Source organism: Diadema antillarum, unplaced genomic scaffold (genome assembly GCF_040938485.1).
Source record: "Diadema antillarum isolate AM-2024a unplaced genomic scaffold, OU_Dant_1.0 scf00000108, whole genome shotgun sequence".
Lineage (NCBI taxonomy): Eukaryota > Metazoa > Echinodermata > Echinoidea > Diadematoida > Diadematidae > Diadema > Diadema antillarum.
Window position 1 is genome coordinate 31,797 of NW_027270997.1, and position 12,603 is coordinate 44,399.

A 12,603-nucleotide genomic window follows, 5' to 3' on the forward strand; every position below is an offset into this window, starting at 1 on the left:
GAGAGAGAGAGAGAGAGAGATGGAGAGGAAGAGTACACCGTAATACTTTGTGTGTAGTGCTTATAAGAGAAAATACATGAACGTTAAACTGCATGTTGACCTTGCCGGACCGCACCCATATACAACATTATTCAAACTTATCCGGCGTCATATCTGGTATGAGTTTGATGATCATGATAACCTTTGTTATTGATTCACATAAATCGTGCATTGATCGTTCTCACAAAGTAAGGCATCGCGCTGTTTTTCAGTCTTTCAGTTCTACATCTGTATTCCCTCAATCTCTCACTGCGCCTAAGGCGTCTTTTAGAGCTCTGCATTTCAGGAAACCAGTCTCTGAAGTGTTTGAAGAGAGACAGAGCGAAATTCAAGCATAGATCCTTACGTCGTTGGTACAGGGTTGTGAGTCCGCTTTGCTGCAGAGCAGAATCATAGTTCAGGTATCTATCTCCCAGGATGATTCGGAGTGCTCTTTTCTGTACCCGCTCAAGTTCTGCACTCTGCTGGGCGGTGATGGAAGAATGCCAGACAGGTACACAGTACTCCAACAAGGGGCAAACATAGCATGTGTAGATGATCATGAGATCCTCGGTGGAGGCACGGAAACGTTTTAGCGTGCGGATGACGTAGAACTTTCGAGAGGCTCTCTTGGTGATGTCTTGGATGTGACTCTGCCATCGGAGGTCCCTCTGAAGTATCACACCAAGTAGCTTAAGCTCCTCGACCTCTTCCAGAGTGGCATCGTTCAGCTTATACTCCGATGGTGTTGGTGGTGGCGCGTCTCGTGTAAATGAGATACGCATTGCTTTACACTTAGATGGGTTTACACTGAGGCTATTAACAGAACACCAATCTTGGAACTCGTTCAGGACACCCTGCATGGCGCTTTCCTCGTTCACGCGAAGGCTCTCAACAAATGTCAGGTCGTCGACGTATTTCCACCTTCCGACAGACGGGGTAGACAAGAGAGCGTCGTTGATGATAGCGAGGAAGACGAGCGGCCCGAGTCTTGTCCCTTGCGGTACACCTCCAGAAGGAGTCAATGGTGCGGATAGGGCACCATTGTATCTGGTCATCTGCTGTCTTCCGTCAAGGAAACTGCTAATCCAAGGGATGAGTGATGGACGGGCACCCATGACGTACAGTTTGTTTAATGCGATGTTATGATTAATGAGGTCGAACGCTTTCGAAAAGTCTGTAACTACCAAGGTGGAGATAGTTTTCAGTTTATCCGCATGACTGTACAGCTGATGTAGGAGGTGCACTAGATAGTGAGTCGTGGACATGCCTTGTCTACTTCCAAACTGCTGTGTGTCGATACTTGCTCGAATGTCGTTAAGCAGGACACGATAGACAAACAACTCCGCAACTTTGGCGAAGTGATCCGTCAAGGCTATTGGCCGGAGTCTTTCTATCGTAGGCGGGGTTTCTTTAGGTATTGGGACAACAATGGATCTCTTCCACTGACATGGAACTTCTCCTTCCTGCAAGGACGTGTTGATGATGTCACAAAGTGGCGAGGACAACTCAACAGCAAACTCACGAATGAGCTTCGCAGGCACTCCATCAGGGCCACAGCTTTTACCAACTTTTATTTTCTTCAGTTCTGAGTACACATTCCAAGGCTGGACTTGGGGAATTGTAGAGGGATCAAAAGGCCTGAATGTCGGTAGCTCATGGTTGGCAAGTGTTGGAGTGTCTGCTGAGATGTCGATGAAGTGCTTGTTGATGGCATCGGCGATCGATTTGCTATCTCCCGCATCGATTCCAGGGACACGAATCTCACTGATCGGTGAACAATTAGTCGTTGCGATTTTCACAAACCTGTACCACGCGCTCGGATTCTGTGTCTTGAGTCTTTGAATCCGATTTTTGTAGTAGTCCTCTTTTGCGACCTTGATTTCCCTCTGGATTTTGTTTCTCAGACGAGACCAGTCTTTGCTATTAGTGCGGAAAGCAACTTGTCTGCTCTTGATAAGTTGCTTTATCCTCGGGGTAATCCAGGGTTTGTCTTTGCAGTGGGTTTTGGATTCTCTGCTTGGAAGGTACTGTTGAATTGCATCAACGAGCTCTTTGTAGAAATTATCACACTTGGCATTCACTCCGCTGGCATTTGTGACAGATGACCAATCATGGTTGACTAACCAATTCCCAAACTGCCGCAAGTCTGACTCCTTCATCGGTCGAACTGTTTTGCGATAGCTTCGATTGATGTGCTGGACGTGGTACTCCTTGGGCTGCCAAACAACACCTGTGTGGTCACTGTTGCCAATTGGAGTGGTCAGTTGCACAGAAGAGTAAAGACCTTGCAGATTGGTGACGATTTTGTCGAGTATGGCGTCTTTCCTCGTAGGCCTGTCAACTACCTGCTTCAACTTATGGCTATCGACAAGCGGCTTCAAGTTCAACCGGTTGACGTCACCCAGTATGATGATTCCCGCATCTTGGTGTCTCCCCAAAATGTCATCAAGGGAGCAAATAGTGTGCTGGATCAGCGAGTCTTCATTTGCATTATTGGGCGGCGAGTAGACGGATGCTAGGGGTTTCAGGCAGGAGAATCTCCAGATCAGAAGGTTCTTGGGGTTGGAGTCTCTGTACATCTACAGTGTAGATCTTCATGTCTTATCTATTAAAATGAGTTTTATTTCTATGTACTAAGTTGGCTTTGGAGGTTAAGAAGAACTTTTATCAGTTTTCAAATTTCCGTTTAATACTTTGCTCATCAAAACTTCCACTCTGTAAAGGTACACTGTAGGTGTAGTTTTTGATATGCGTACAGATGAAAAATCTAGAATTTAGGATTCTGTTTCTGTTGAGCATTGATTTGTATGATGCCAAAAGAGCTCGTCTTTTTCTGGAAGCCCATGCTGTAATTTGCCTCACCCATTGTGTGTGATTGTAATGGTACATTTAAAAAAAAAAAAAAAATCAGTCAAAACCTTTGATGTATCCCACAATGCAACTTGTTTCAGCATGTGCAGTTGGGAGATGTTAAGTGCTTTACTTTCAACCGTGAATTAAATATTTGTTTATTTTTTTTTAGTGTTTTCAATTTTTTCGCATTGCGATCGACAATATGTTTGTTTATTTTTTAGTGTGACTAGAAGTTTATAGGGCCTATGTCTTTGGACACATGGAATCATTAAGAACTCTACTATTATACTTCGTAATTCCGTCAGGGATTTCTTTGACAAGAGAGAGACCTGCTGACGCAATTCGTTGACGGCGCATTTGCACTGAAGCACGGCTTCGGATGCCCGTTTTTTCCCCTGAAAATATCAGCGCGATCCTTAAGAATATGTTAGCGCTTTAGTGGAAAAACTAGTTACTTTCGTTAAAACATTTTGCTCCTGGTATCAAAAAGGATTTTGTCCGCCCCACCCCAAGTTGAGCGGGGCATGCTTACTACTTTTCAAACTAAAGGATCTGAAGGTTTTGAGGGCAGGTGAACTGTCAATTTGGCAGTTTTTTTTTTCAGTTTAATGGTGGAGCAAACCCCACCCCCACCCCCCCCAAAAAAAAAACAAAAACAAAAACAAAAACAAAAACAAAAACAAATGATAGACATTTTTGATAAAGACTAGGGGGCATTGTTGTTTTGATGCAGTGGCTGTGTGGACATAGTACAGTTCTTTTTGCCATCTGGAATGTAGGCCTACATGTAACTGTTGTTGTCAAGAGCAGTTCTACGCATCGTGCACATGTGTGACTGCATGCCCTTTAAAAGAGGCAGCACAAATTACCGTAATGTCTCATTCATGTCCGGAAGTATTGCCGTGGATGACCCACTTTAGTGCCGTGTGGTGGCCTTATTCTCAAGCAGGGTCTAAGGTCTATCCCCGCCACCAGTCCTCATCATCCTCCCAAATGACGTGATACAGTGCACCCTTTATGTGTAATGGATTGGTCAGGTGGTAAACTCATCAACATGTTTTCCCCCAAGGGATTTTCATCTTCCCAGGCTGCTGTGCAAAAAACGTGTTGTGTATCAAATCCCCTTGGAGTAGCGGGGAATCTGCCGCTGCTTGCCGAGATGAGAGTGTGTCAAGTCAGTTTTGATTTTATCAATGCAAAACTGGCTCCCCCCTTCCTGGTAATGAAATGTATAGTACATGCCCCTGGTAGTGCGGTGCCATTGGGAAGGATATGATGGCGTACCGATGTATGTGTGTTTTTGGTGACAATGTATGTGTTTGTGTATCAGTGTGTACAAATGCTTAAGTGTGTTTGTGTGTATTATGTGTATAGGTATATAGCTGTAGAAATGATAGGAAATGTCGGTACACATGTATGTCCCTGGAGGGCATTCTGATAAGCATCAGGTGTCCAACCTGTTGTTTGTGTTCTTTAGATGTGCATGGATGGGGGAATGGAAAGGACAGACACATACGTGTACATTCATTTTTGTGTCCTCCTTGAACCAGGCCATCATATACTATCATGTAAAATACGTGTATCATGGGACTTTCTTGGATCTGTATGTATACACTACGTGTATCACATGTGGTGGTATAAATGTTCCGGTAAAGCCAGGCCATAGTACTATCACTTGAAATCTTTGACTTGTTTTGTCTGTGTACGTATGTTCTCATATAAAATCGAATCAGGCTTTTGTACTATCATGTGAAGTCTATAAATGACTTTTGATGGGATGAACAAGTTGTATTTGAGTGTGCATGTACACGTATGTGCCTGCTGTACATGGTGTGTATTTGTTGGTACAAATGTAGTGTGGAAATACCAAGGAGTGAGAAGGCTGGTCCAGTGCAGATAAATTTGAGAATCCCTGTTTGAATTGTTTAGGCCCACAGCTTTCTCACTGATCTCTACAAAAGAACCAATACAGCCGAAGAATCTCGACTGGAATCGACTCTTACCAATGATCACTTCAAGGACTTGCTGGGTTTGCCCAAGGGTAAAAGAATAAAAGAAGTCAATAGTTTATTGTCTCTACTGGCTCTTATTCCATTTTATCCTTTTCAGAGAACATTAGAAAATGAAGGCCTATATGTATATATGAAAGTAGAAATGCATAGCTCATGTAAACTGTAAAAAAAAAACACAATGGGAAAATTCCCTTCTCCTATGTATTCATAACTTTGTGTACAGCTGTATTTGGAAAACTCATACATTGTATGTACTTTGGGGGATATTACAAGCAAATTATTCTTTGTTTCAAAATTATTATTACAGGAGACATCTTCAAGACATGTGTTCAACTTCAAGTAAAAACCACTTGCAGGGAAAATTCCTAGGATTGGATTCTGCCTCAATATCTCTGAGCACAAGATACAATTTTTTTTGTTCACATATTATTCAGAATTTTCCAATGTACATCAGTATGCATGCATATCTCAGAAATAATTATGAGCAGCCCCACCGATAGTCCGGTACTATCTGGCCCTGCAAAATAGCAGGGTTAGCACCGCAATTGCGGTGCCAAGCAAGTGAGTGTAAACAGAACGAAAAAATAATCCGGGGCTAAGCGACGGAGACAAAGTCCGACCCCACTGACCAATCAGAAACGAGGTAATCAAGTGCTGCCGGTGCGTGCGTGTACGTGTACAGTGCACAGCGTAATCATGAATATTCATGTGGTTTGGAAAGTCCGGGGCTAAGAAATACGAGTGTAAAAACGTAAGTTTTCTCCTTAGCCCCGGACAAGAGATAGTACCCCCGGTACGGGACTAATTGGCCAGTGTAAAAAGCTGAAAAAATTGGTACGGGACTAACGATAGTCCTGGGTCAGAGAAAGTCCGGGGTTAAGAAACACAAGTGTAAAAAGGGCTTAGTATTATTTAAAAAAAAAACCAAAAAAAAACTTGACTAAAAGGACATTTAAAGACCTATTAATGGGGGAAAACATCAATGCTACATTTCACTATTTATTGTGAAAACTAGTGTTTCATATGATTAAGTATTTTTTATTCATGTGTGATAGATTCACTTGCAGAGTTTTCAAGAGCTTCTTTATTATTGCTTAATCTTTACTGATTTTCATATTTGCAACACATTGTAGGAGATATAAATTCTCTTCCATGTCTTTGGAATATTGACATACACGTACATGTAGTTTTGACTCACACGTTTGAATAAGTTTAACTGGTTTCACTTGATCTGTCCATAACTTAAAAATACAATGTACTACATGTAGTACACATCTAATCTAATGATGAGCATATCTTCTGAATATGTCGGAAGTGACACTATGTAGAGTATAAGAGCAGGTGACAAAATTTGCCCATAGCATTTTATTTCCACATCATACAGGATGAGTATCACTCCCTTGCTCAACTCTGTTGACAATTACTTTTAAAGGGAAGCATGACCAGAATTTGGCATTATAACTTTCTGTGTTCATGTATGCAATGTATTGTACAAATTTGTACATGGCGAAGAAGTTGATGGTTCCCAGTCAGGTCAGGTTTTTCTTTGGGCTCCCAAGACACACCTTCCTGGAGTCCAAACTTTTCCATGGACTTTGTTCAGTAGCAGTGGACTATGTTTGCCCAAGCTGCATTCCATTTTGGCACATGAAAAGTTCTTGTGTACTTCAACATTCTGTACATCAAAAGAGGGGGAAGACAAATAATGGCAACATGAATTGAACAATGTGCAGTATTCTCACTTGTAAAAAGTTGAGCTGAAGTATTAATTGTTTGCAAACAGTGCATAAAAAGCACAAGTTCAACTCAAATGTGGTATAAACATGTCAAGTATTCTTTAATATTATAGGTATCTTTATCTTGGGTTACAATTATTTCTTTGATTAAACATCAAAGAAATGAATTCCCTTGCATTAAACTTTATGTGAAGTACAATGTACTAAAGGACATGGGTGATTTTTGTCTTTTTGATAATGTAGCATTAAGGAATGTACCTCTAATACATTTGAAGTTATTACATAAGAATTTAACTATCTATCAAATTAAAGCACCCTTGTACCTTCATTCTGTTGAAATAATCTTGCCTTCGCACCTCCCTGCTGATACTGAAGCAAATTATGCATAGGATGATGATCATATTTACTGTTTTAAAAGGTTACCTAGTAATTTAAGGATGTTTATAGCACATTACTGTTATTTTATACACTTTAAATTGCATTAAAAAATATTTCAGAAGCCAAGTGGTTATGAAAATAATGTGTAGAGTGACGTAATAATGTTAATATGGAATAAAATATTGATTTTTTTTAATGTTTGAATGAAATGCAAATTGTGAATTTTTATTATTTCTCTTGGAGTATTTCTTCTCAACAAAACTTAATGGGCATGTGCGCATTGCCCATGTACAATTGTCTGTCCTTGTTTTATTTCTGAATCAGTTGGAATATTAAGTTTGTATTAATGTAGTAATCTTGTGTGTTAATACTTTTGTATTCAGTGGAAAACTACATATCATGCATTATACCAAAAATAACAAGAGAAATAAACATATATTGTTTATTTTTACCAGCCTCTATCAAAAGTTCAAAATTTAGAATACAGCTGTTCAATAAAAAAAAAACCAACAAAAGAAACCAACAACATTTCAAGTGTGGAGGATGCCATTGATGCAAGAAAATTATTTTGAGATTTGATGAGTTAATACAATGTAAGCTTATGTAACATTGTAATATTCAAGTTTAACAAAATATCAGGAATCTCATTATTTAAAGAATAATTTAGCCACTGAGAAAGGCATGATATTTTTCTGGAAGATGAAATCCATTTTGCACTGCAATTTGATTATTTCATCACAGTACTGTATTCCTACATAGTCACTGGTTTCAATGTTATTATCTTTTCAGCACTGGAAACACAATCATATGAATGACGTAGTAGAGATGTTGACTCAGGAGTTCAGAGGCACATAATTGATGAAGGAGATGTATTTGTTTTTTCATTAATCCCATTTTCTATGCTAGCAAGTAAGCTTTAGTTTGTCTCTAGATGTGTGACAGAATGATACATCTCTAGGTTTATTTTCGTCACTTGCTGAAAATCCTTGTGCAAATGCTAACCCCATTATGTGCAAAAAAAAGAAAGTGTGGCGTTAGTGGGGGTTACCGATCTGAAAGAAACAAAGAGAGAGAAAGAATGTTGCCTGAGAGAGAAAGAATGTTGCCTGAGACGAAAGAGAGATTGAGAGCGAGCGTTTTATTCACATTTTGGAATGTGATTAGATTAATTGATGATGGCAAGCACACCAATAACCCCCATCCTAAGCCTCGCGACGGAGACACCAAAATCAATAATTCGGGGAAAGGGATGGAACAAGAGAGAGAGAGAGACGCGCCATGCCAAGATGGAGCGCCGCCACCATCTTCATCATCGGAGATGAGCCCTTCTCCGCTGTGGCTCTAGGAATTTTCGGTCCGCTCTTTTGACACCCACTCTGCATGGTTAATGGCCTTGTGCAAAGCCAGTATCTGGATGTGTCAGTTTCTTTTAATGCACACATACAACTCCTGAATGACGGAGAATAAAAAATTGCAGATCATGAATTCCAAAAAGCAGTGTATTGTCAGTTTAGCAAACTAAAACATTGTGTGTAGGAACAAAAAATGTGATGGATTGTGTCGGGCACTACAAGAACTGTTTCTCCCACTTTTCCCCAAGTGGGCATTCCAGCAGGGGCCCCTGCAACTCTTTGTATGCTACAGAGTGTATGTATTCAACCGCCCCCCCCCCCCCCCCCCCCCGAGTGCCACGTTATTCTGAGACTGCAATGCATGAGCGCTTTAGAAGCGTTCTTGATAGAAATGCAGTACAGCAAAATTGTACAGAAAAATTACAAGCTTCGCTGTGATAATAGTTAATGACAAAGCTACAATTGTGTGGGTATTTCTCTTGCAAATGGCCAGTATTAGAAACAAATCGTTTTGTGCAAAATATGTGAAGTTGGCCAGCCATCGACTATAAAGTCAGGCATGTGGCTGTGGCACTCAAACAGAACGTAGCCCATTCACTTTACTATCCAGACAATGAGTTTTGGTTGCCCCAGATATGACGCAAGTGGGCTTGTACAGTGTACATGTAGCATCCTGCTTTGTCATCATTCATATGGTGTATGCTTCTGAAATTCAATTGGGCAGTGTTTGTTTGTGCAGTTTATCACTTTATTAGATTTAACTTTGTGCAAATATTCAATTTATAACAAAAATACAGAACATAATTGTAGTTGCTAATGATGGCATAGCCAGGGATCAGCTGCCTGCAAATCGTATGTTTGGATTCAAAGGTTAAAATCAGAGGCAAGTGTGTGCTTTTGCATTCGTATAGTTAGAATTATGATAAATAGCAAGTACCACTCTAATTTGTTGGCACCATTGTTATTGGCAAAATACTACGGTAATAAATACTGCAGTACTTCACGTGGTACCATTCTCATTCGCAAAATACCATGGTATTTCCAGCCCGAAAGTACACCTCTCTGAGGCAAGTACATGTACTGCAAGTGTGCATAAATCTCCTACTGTAACTATTGTACAGGGAGAAGACAGGAAGTGTGTCAGATCATGCGAGAAATAATATACCTCTTTATCAGAGGTGCAGTGCTGCAGGTACATCTTTGTGAAATGATTCATGCTGAGTTCTAGCATGTACGCATTCCTTGCAGAGTTTGAATTTAAATACCGCCCTATGAAATACCATGGTACAAGTTTGTACATGTTGTATGTCGTGATGTATGTATTCTGTGGTGCATTTTTGGGGTTAATTTGCATTCACAGTACGTATTTACTGTGCCAAAAACTGAGGTGTTTCATGTCTAATGTGTGAATGGGCCTTAGATGAAGGAGTGTGATGGGTGGAAAGCCAACTGGTATGCACATGTCTCTTCTGGTTGATTTACTGATTTCATGCATTGTAGTATTGCACCAGGACATGTTTGTAGTGTCCTTTAATATTTTGTGAATTTTGTCACACAGGGTAAACTGCATAGCATAGCATAGCATAGCACAACTGTGGTTAGATCAGGTTTTTTTTTTTTTATAGGTGGCATAAAGCACTTTTCAGCACCATGAAGCAGTTCAAAACTGCCTATGATAAAAGTGAAACTTTAATGCAATTGTTGTTGTTGTTTTTTAAAAAATCCAGTGCCAATGTTACAGTACATTTTGCTTGTTTTATGATTTTTTTAGGACAAGAGTATTGAATGCATGATTTTATATTTTCAACAATAATTGCATGTTAAAGGACAAGTTCATATTTAATTTGTCAAGTACATGTGGATTGAGTGAATGCAGCAATTTATAGTAGGACACTTCAGTGAAAGTTTGAGGAAAACCCATTCAAAAGTTACTAACTTTTAACGTTTCTGCCCAGTCACTGCTGAATGAAAAGACTACTACAGTTTGTTATGTCACATGTGTAGAACAATCAAAGAAAATGTAGAGAGAATTCTGCAAAATTGTATTTTTTGAAAAAAAGTATGCATACCCTTGACTTGTTACTGATTCCTCTACCTTCTGAAAGAGGCAAGTCAAGTGCTCTTTTATTATGGGAGAAAAGTGATAATATGTTGAATTTTCTGTATATTTTCGTTATATCTTTTTTTCTACTCATGTGACATTAACAAACTGTTTAAATAGTCTTCTCATCCAGTTATGGTGGCACTGAAACTTCAAAAATTCATAATTTTTAAACAGGTAGACCCATTTTTCTCAGAGTTTCCCTAATATATTTACTGTAAAATATTGCTGCATTCATTCAATCCAAGTGTGTATTACGATGAACTTGTCCTTCAAGCTTGATAGCAGTTCAGTGGAAAGCAAAATGTGTGAAAATTGTCATGCTGCCAAGAGTCTTATGTACATAAGCACATGTATGCAATTCTTAACTTCTTTAGCACTTTATGCTCTGCTGATGGTCATGAAATGAATACCATCTTCCTGGCATTGGTACACATTTACAATATATCAACAGGTGCCAGGTATTTTAGAATTATTTGACCCCAACCGTAACAAGAGTAAGTTAAAGGACAAGTTCACCTTCATAAACATAAGGATTGAGAGAATGTAGCAATATTAGTAGAACACATCATTGAAATTTTGAGGAAAATCAGACAATCCGTTCAAAAGTTATGAATTTTTGAAGTTTTTGTGCAGTACCCGCTGGATGAGAAGACTACTGCAGTGTATGAATAACTTAGATGTCACATGCGTACAACAATATAAGGAAAATATAAAGAGAATTTCACAAAATTCCATCTTTTGAAAAAAGTACACATTCCCCTGCCTCGTTACCGACAAATGTTATGGGTAATATTATTCCCCCTGCCTTTAGAAAGAGGCAAGTCAAGTGCTCTTTTATTATGCGAAAAAGTGAAAATATGTTGAATTTTCTTTTATATTTTCTTTATACTGTTGTACGCATATGACTCACAAGCTGTAGTAGTCTCCTCATCCAGCGGTTCCAACACAAAAATTTAAAAAATTCATAACTTTTGCATCGATTGTCCAATTTTTGTCAAACTTTCACTGATGTGTTCTACTATTATTGTTGCATTCTCTCAATCCTTATGTTTATGAAGGTGAACTTGCCCTTTAATGATATAGCTTTCTTAAGACACCAGAAGGTATTCTATAATGAGGCGTTGTAACACTTTTCCCCGTCTTCTCTTTTCCAGTCATCTTTGGCTTGTGCGCCAATCAGGAAAATGGCATGTACGTCACCAAGATGGACCTCAACAACTTTATCGCGGCGTGCGATGGCAACTCACCTGGAGTGGATCTGGCAGAGCTGTTCTCAGAGGTAGGAACTAGCCCTTAAACCCGTTGAAGACAAGTCCTGAGTATACTCGGACAGGTGTCTATGGGAAATGCGAGCTGTAGCGAAATCAACCCGTCCTCAGTGAGTTAAGATAGGGCTAGGAGAGGAGCAGGGGCCCTTTCAGTGGGCCTTGAAATCCATGGCCATCTATGACCAATCTTGGCTAGGATCTGGTTCGTAAACACATTTTTTAGAAACGTGTCTCCATGCTATTCAAGCAATTTTTCGTGGGTCAGTAGGCGAACTTATATCATGTTGCTCGCTGCATGCGCACCTCATACAATGCACTCCCGTTATAACAAACACGGTTATAATGAACATGGTTATAACGAAATTCTGGTTACAACAAAGTAAAAATTTAAGCTCCAACATCATCAGGTCTATGTTTTGTATTGTTTATTTGTTCAGTTATAACGAAATTTCGATACAATGAAAGAAAAATGCCAGTCCCGAGCACTTTGTTATGACAGAAGTCCACTTTATCACTCGTGGAAGATTGTGGTACAAGGCAGGACGTGATTTCCAAATGAATTTGGTTCAATTCTAGGCGTACATTTGCAGTTGGATAATGCGATCCGTAAAACACAATTGAGGAGGAGGAGGAGGAGGAGCTCAGCTTGATATTGCATTCTCTTCTGCCATGATGTGTGCATATGTGATGATACATGATGCTCTCGCATATGAGCTCATCAAGGGTTACATCATCTGTGGACAGGTTGTGGAGCTTGTGACAATGCTCATAATGTATGGAATACCATGTGGTGAAAGACGAGTGCCATTTCAGAGTCTGAACACCCCATAATTCATATTAAACAACCCCAGAAAATGCCTCAAAATCTCATTCCAAAAT

The 12,603-nt window shown here is 39.7% G+C and overlaps 1 protein-coding gene across 1 annotated transcript in view; it reads left to right on the forward strand.

Moving 5' to 3' along the window:
• The window catches only part of LOC139719310 (ubiquitin carboxyl-terminal hydrolase 32-like), a 101,417-nt gene that overhangs the window by 26,211 nt on the left and 62,603 nt on the right, over positions 1-12,603 (forward strand). The window contains exon 4 of the mRNA XM_071630730.1: positions 11,611-11,735. Within this exon, the coding sequence (XP_071486831.1) occupies positions 11,611-11,735 (125 nt within the window). The remainder of the gene's footprint in view (positions 1-11,610; positions 11,736-12,603) is intronic.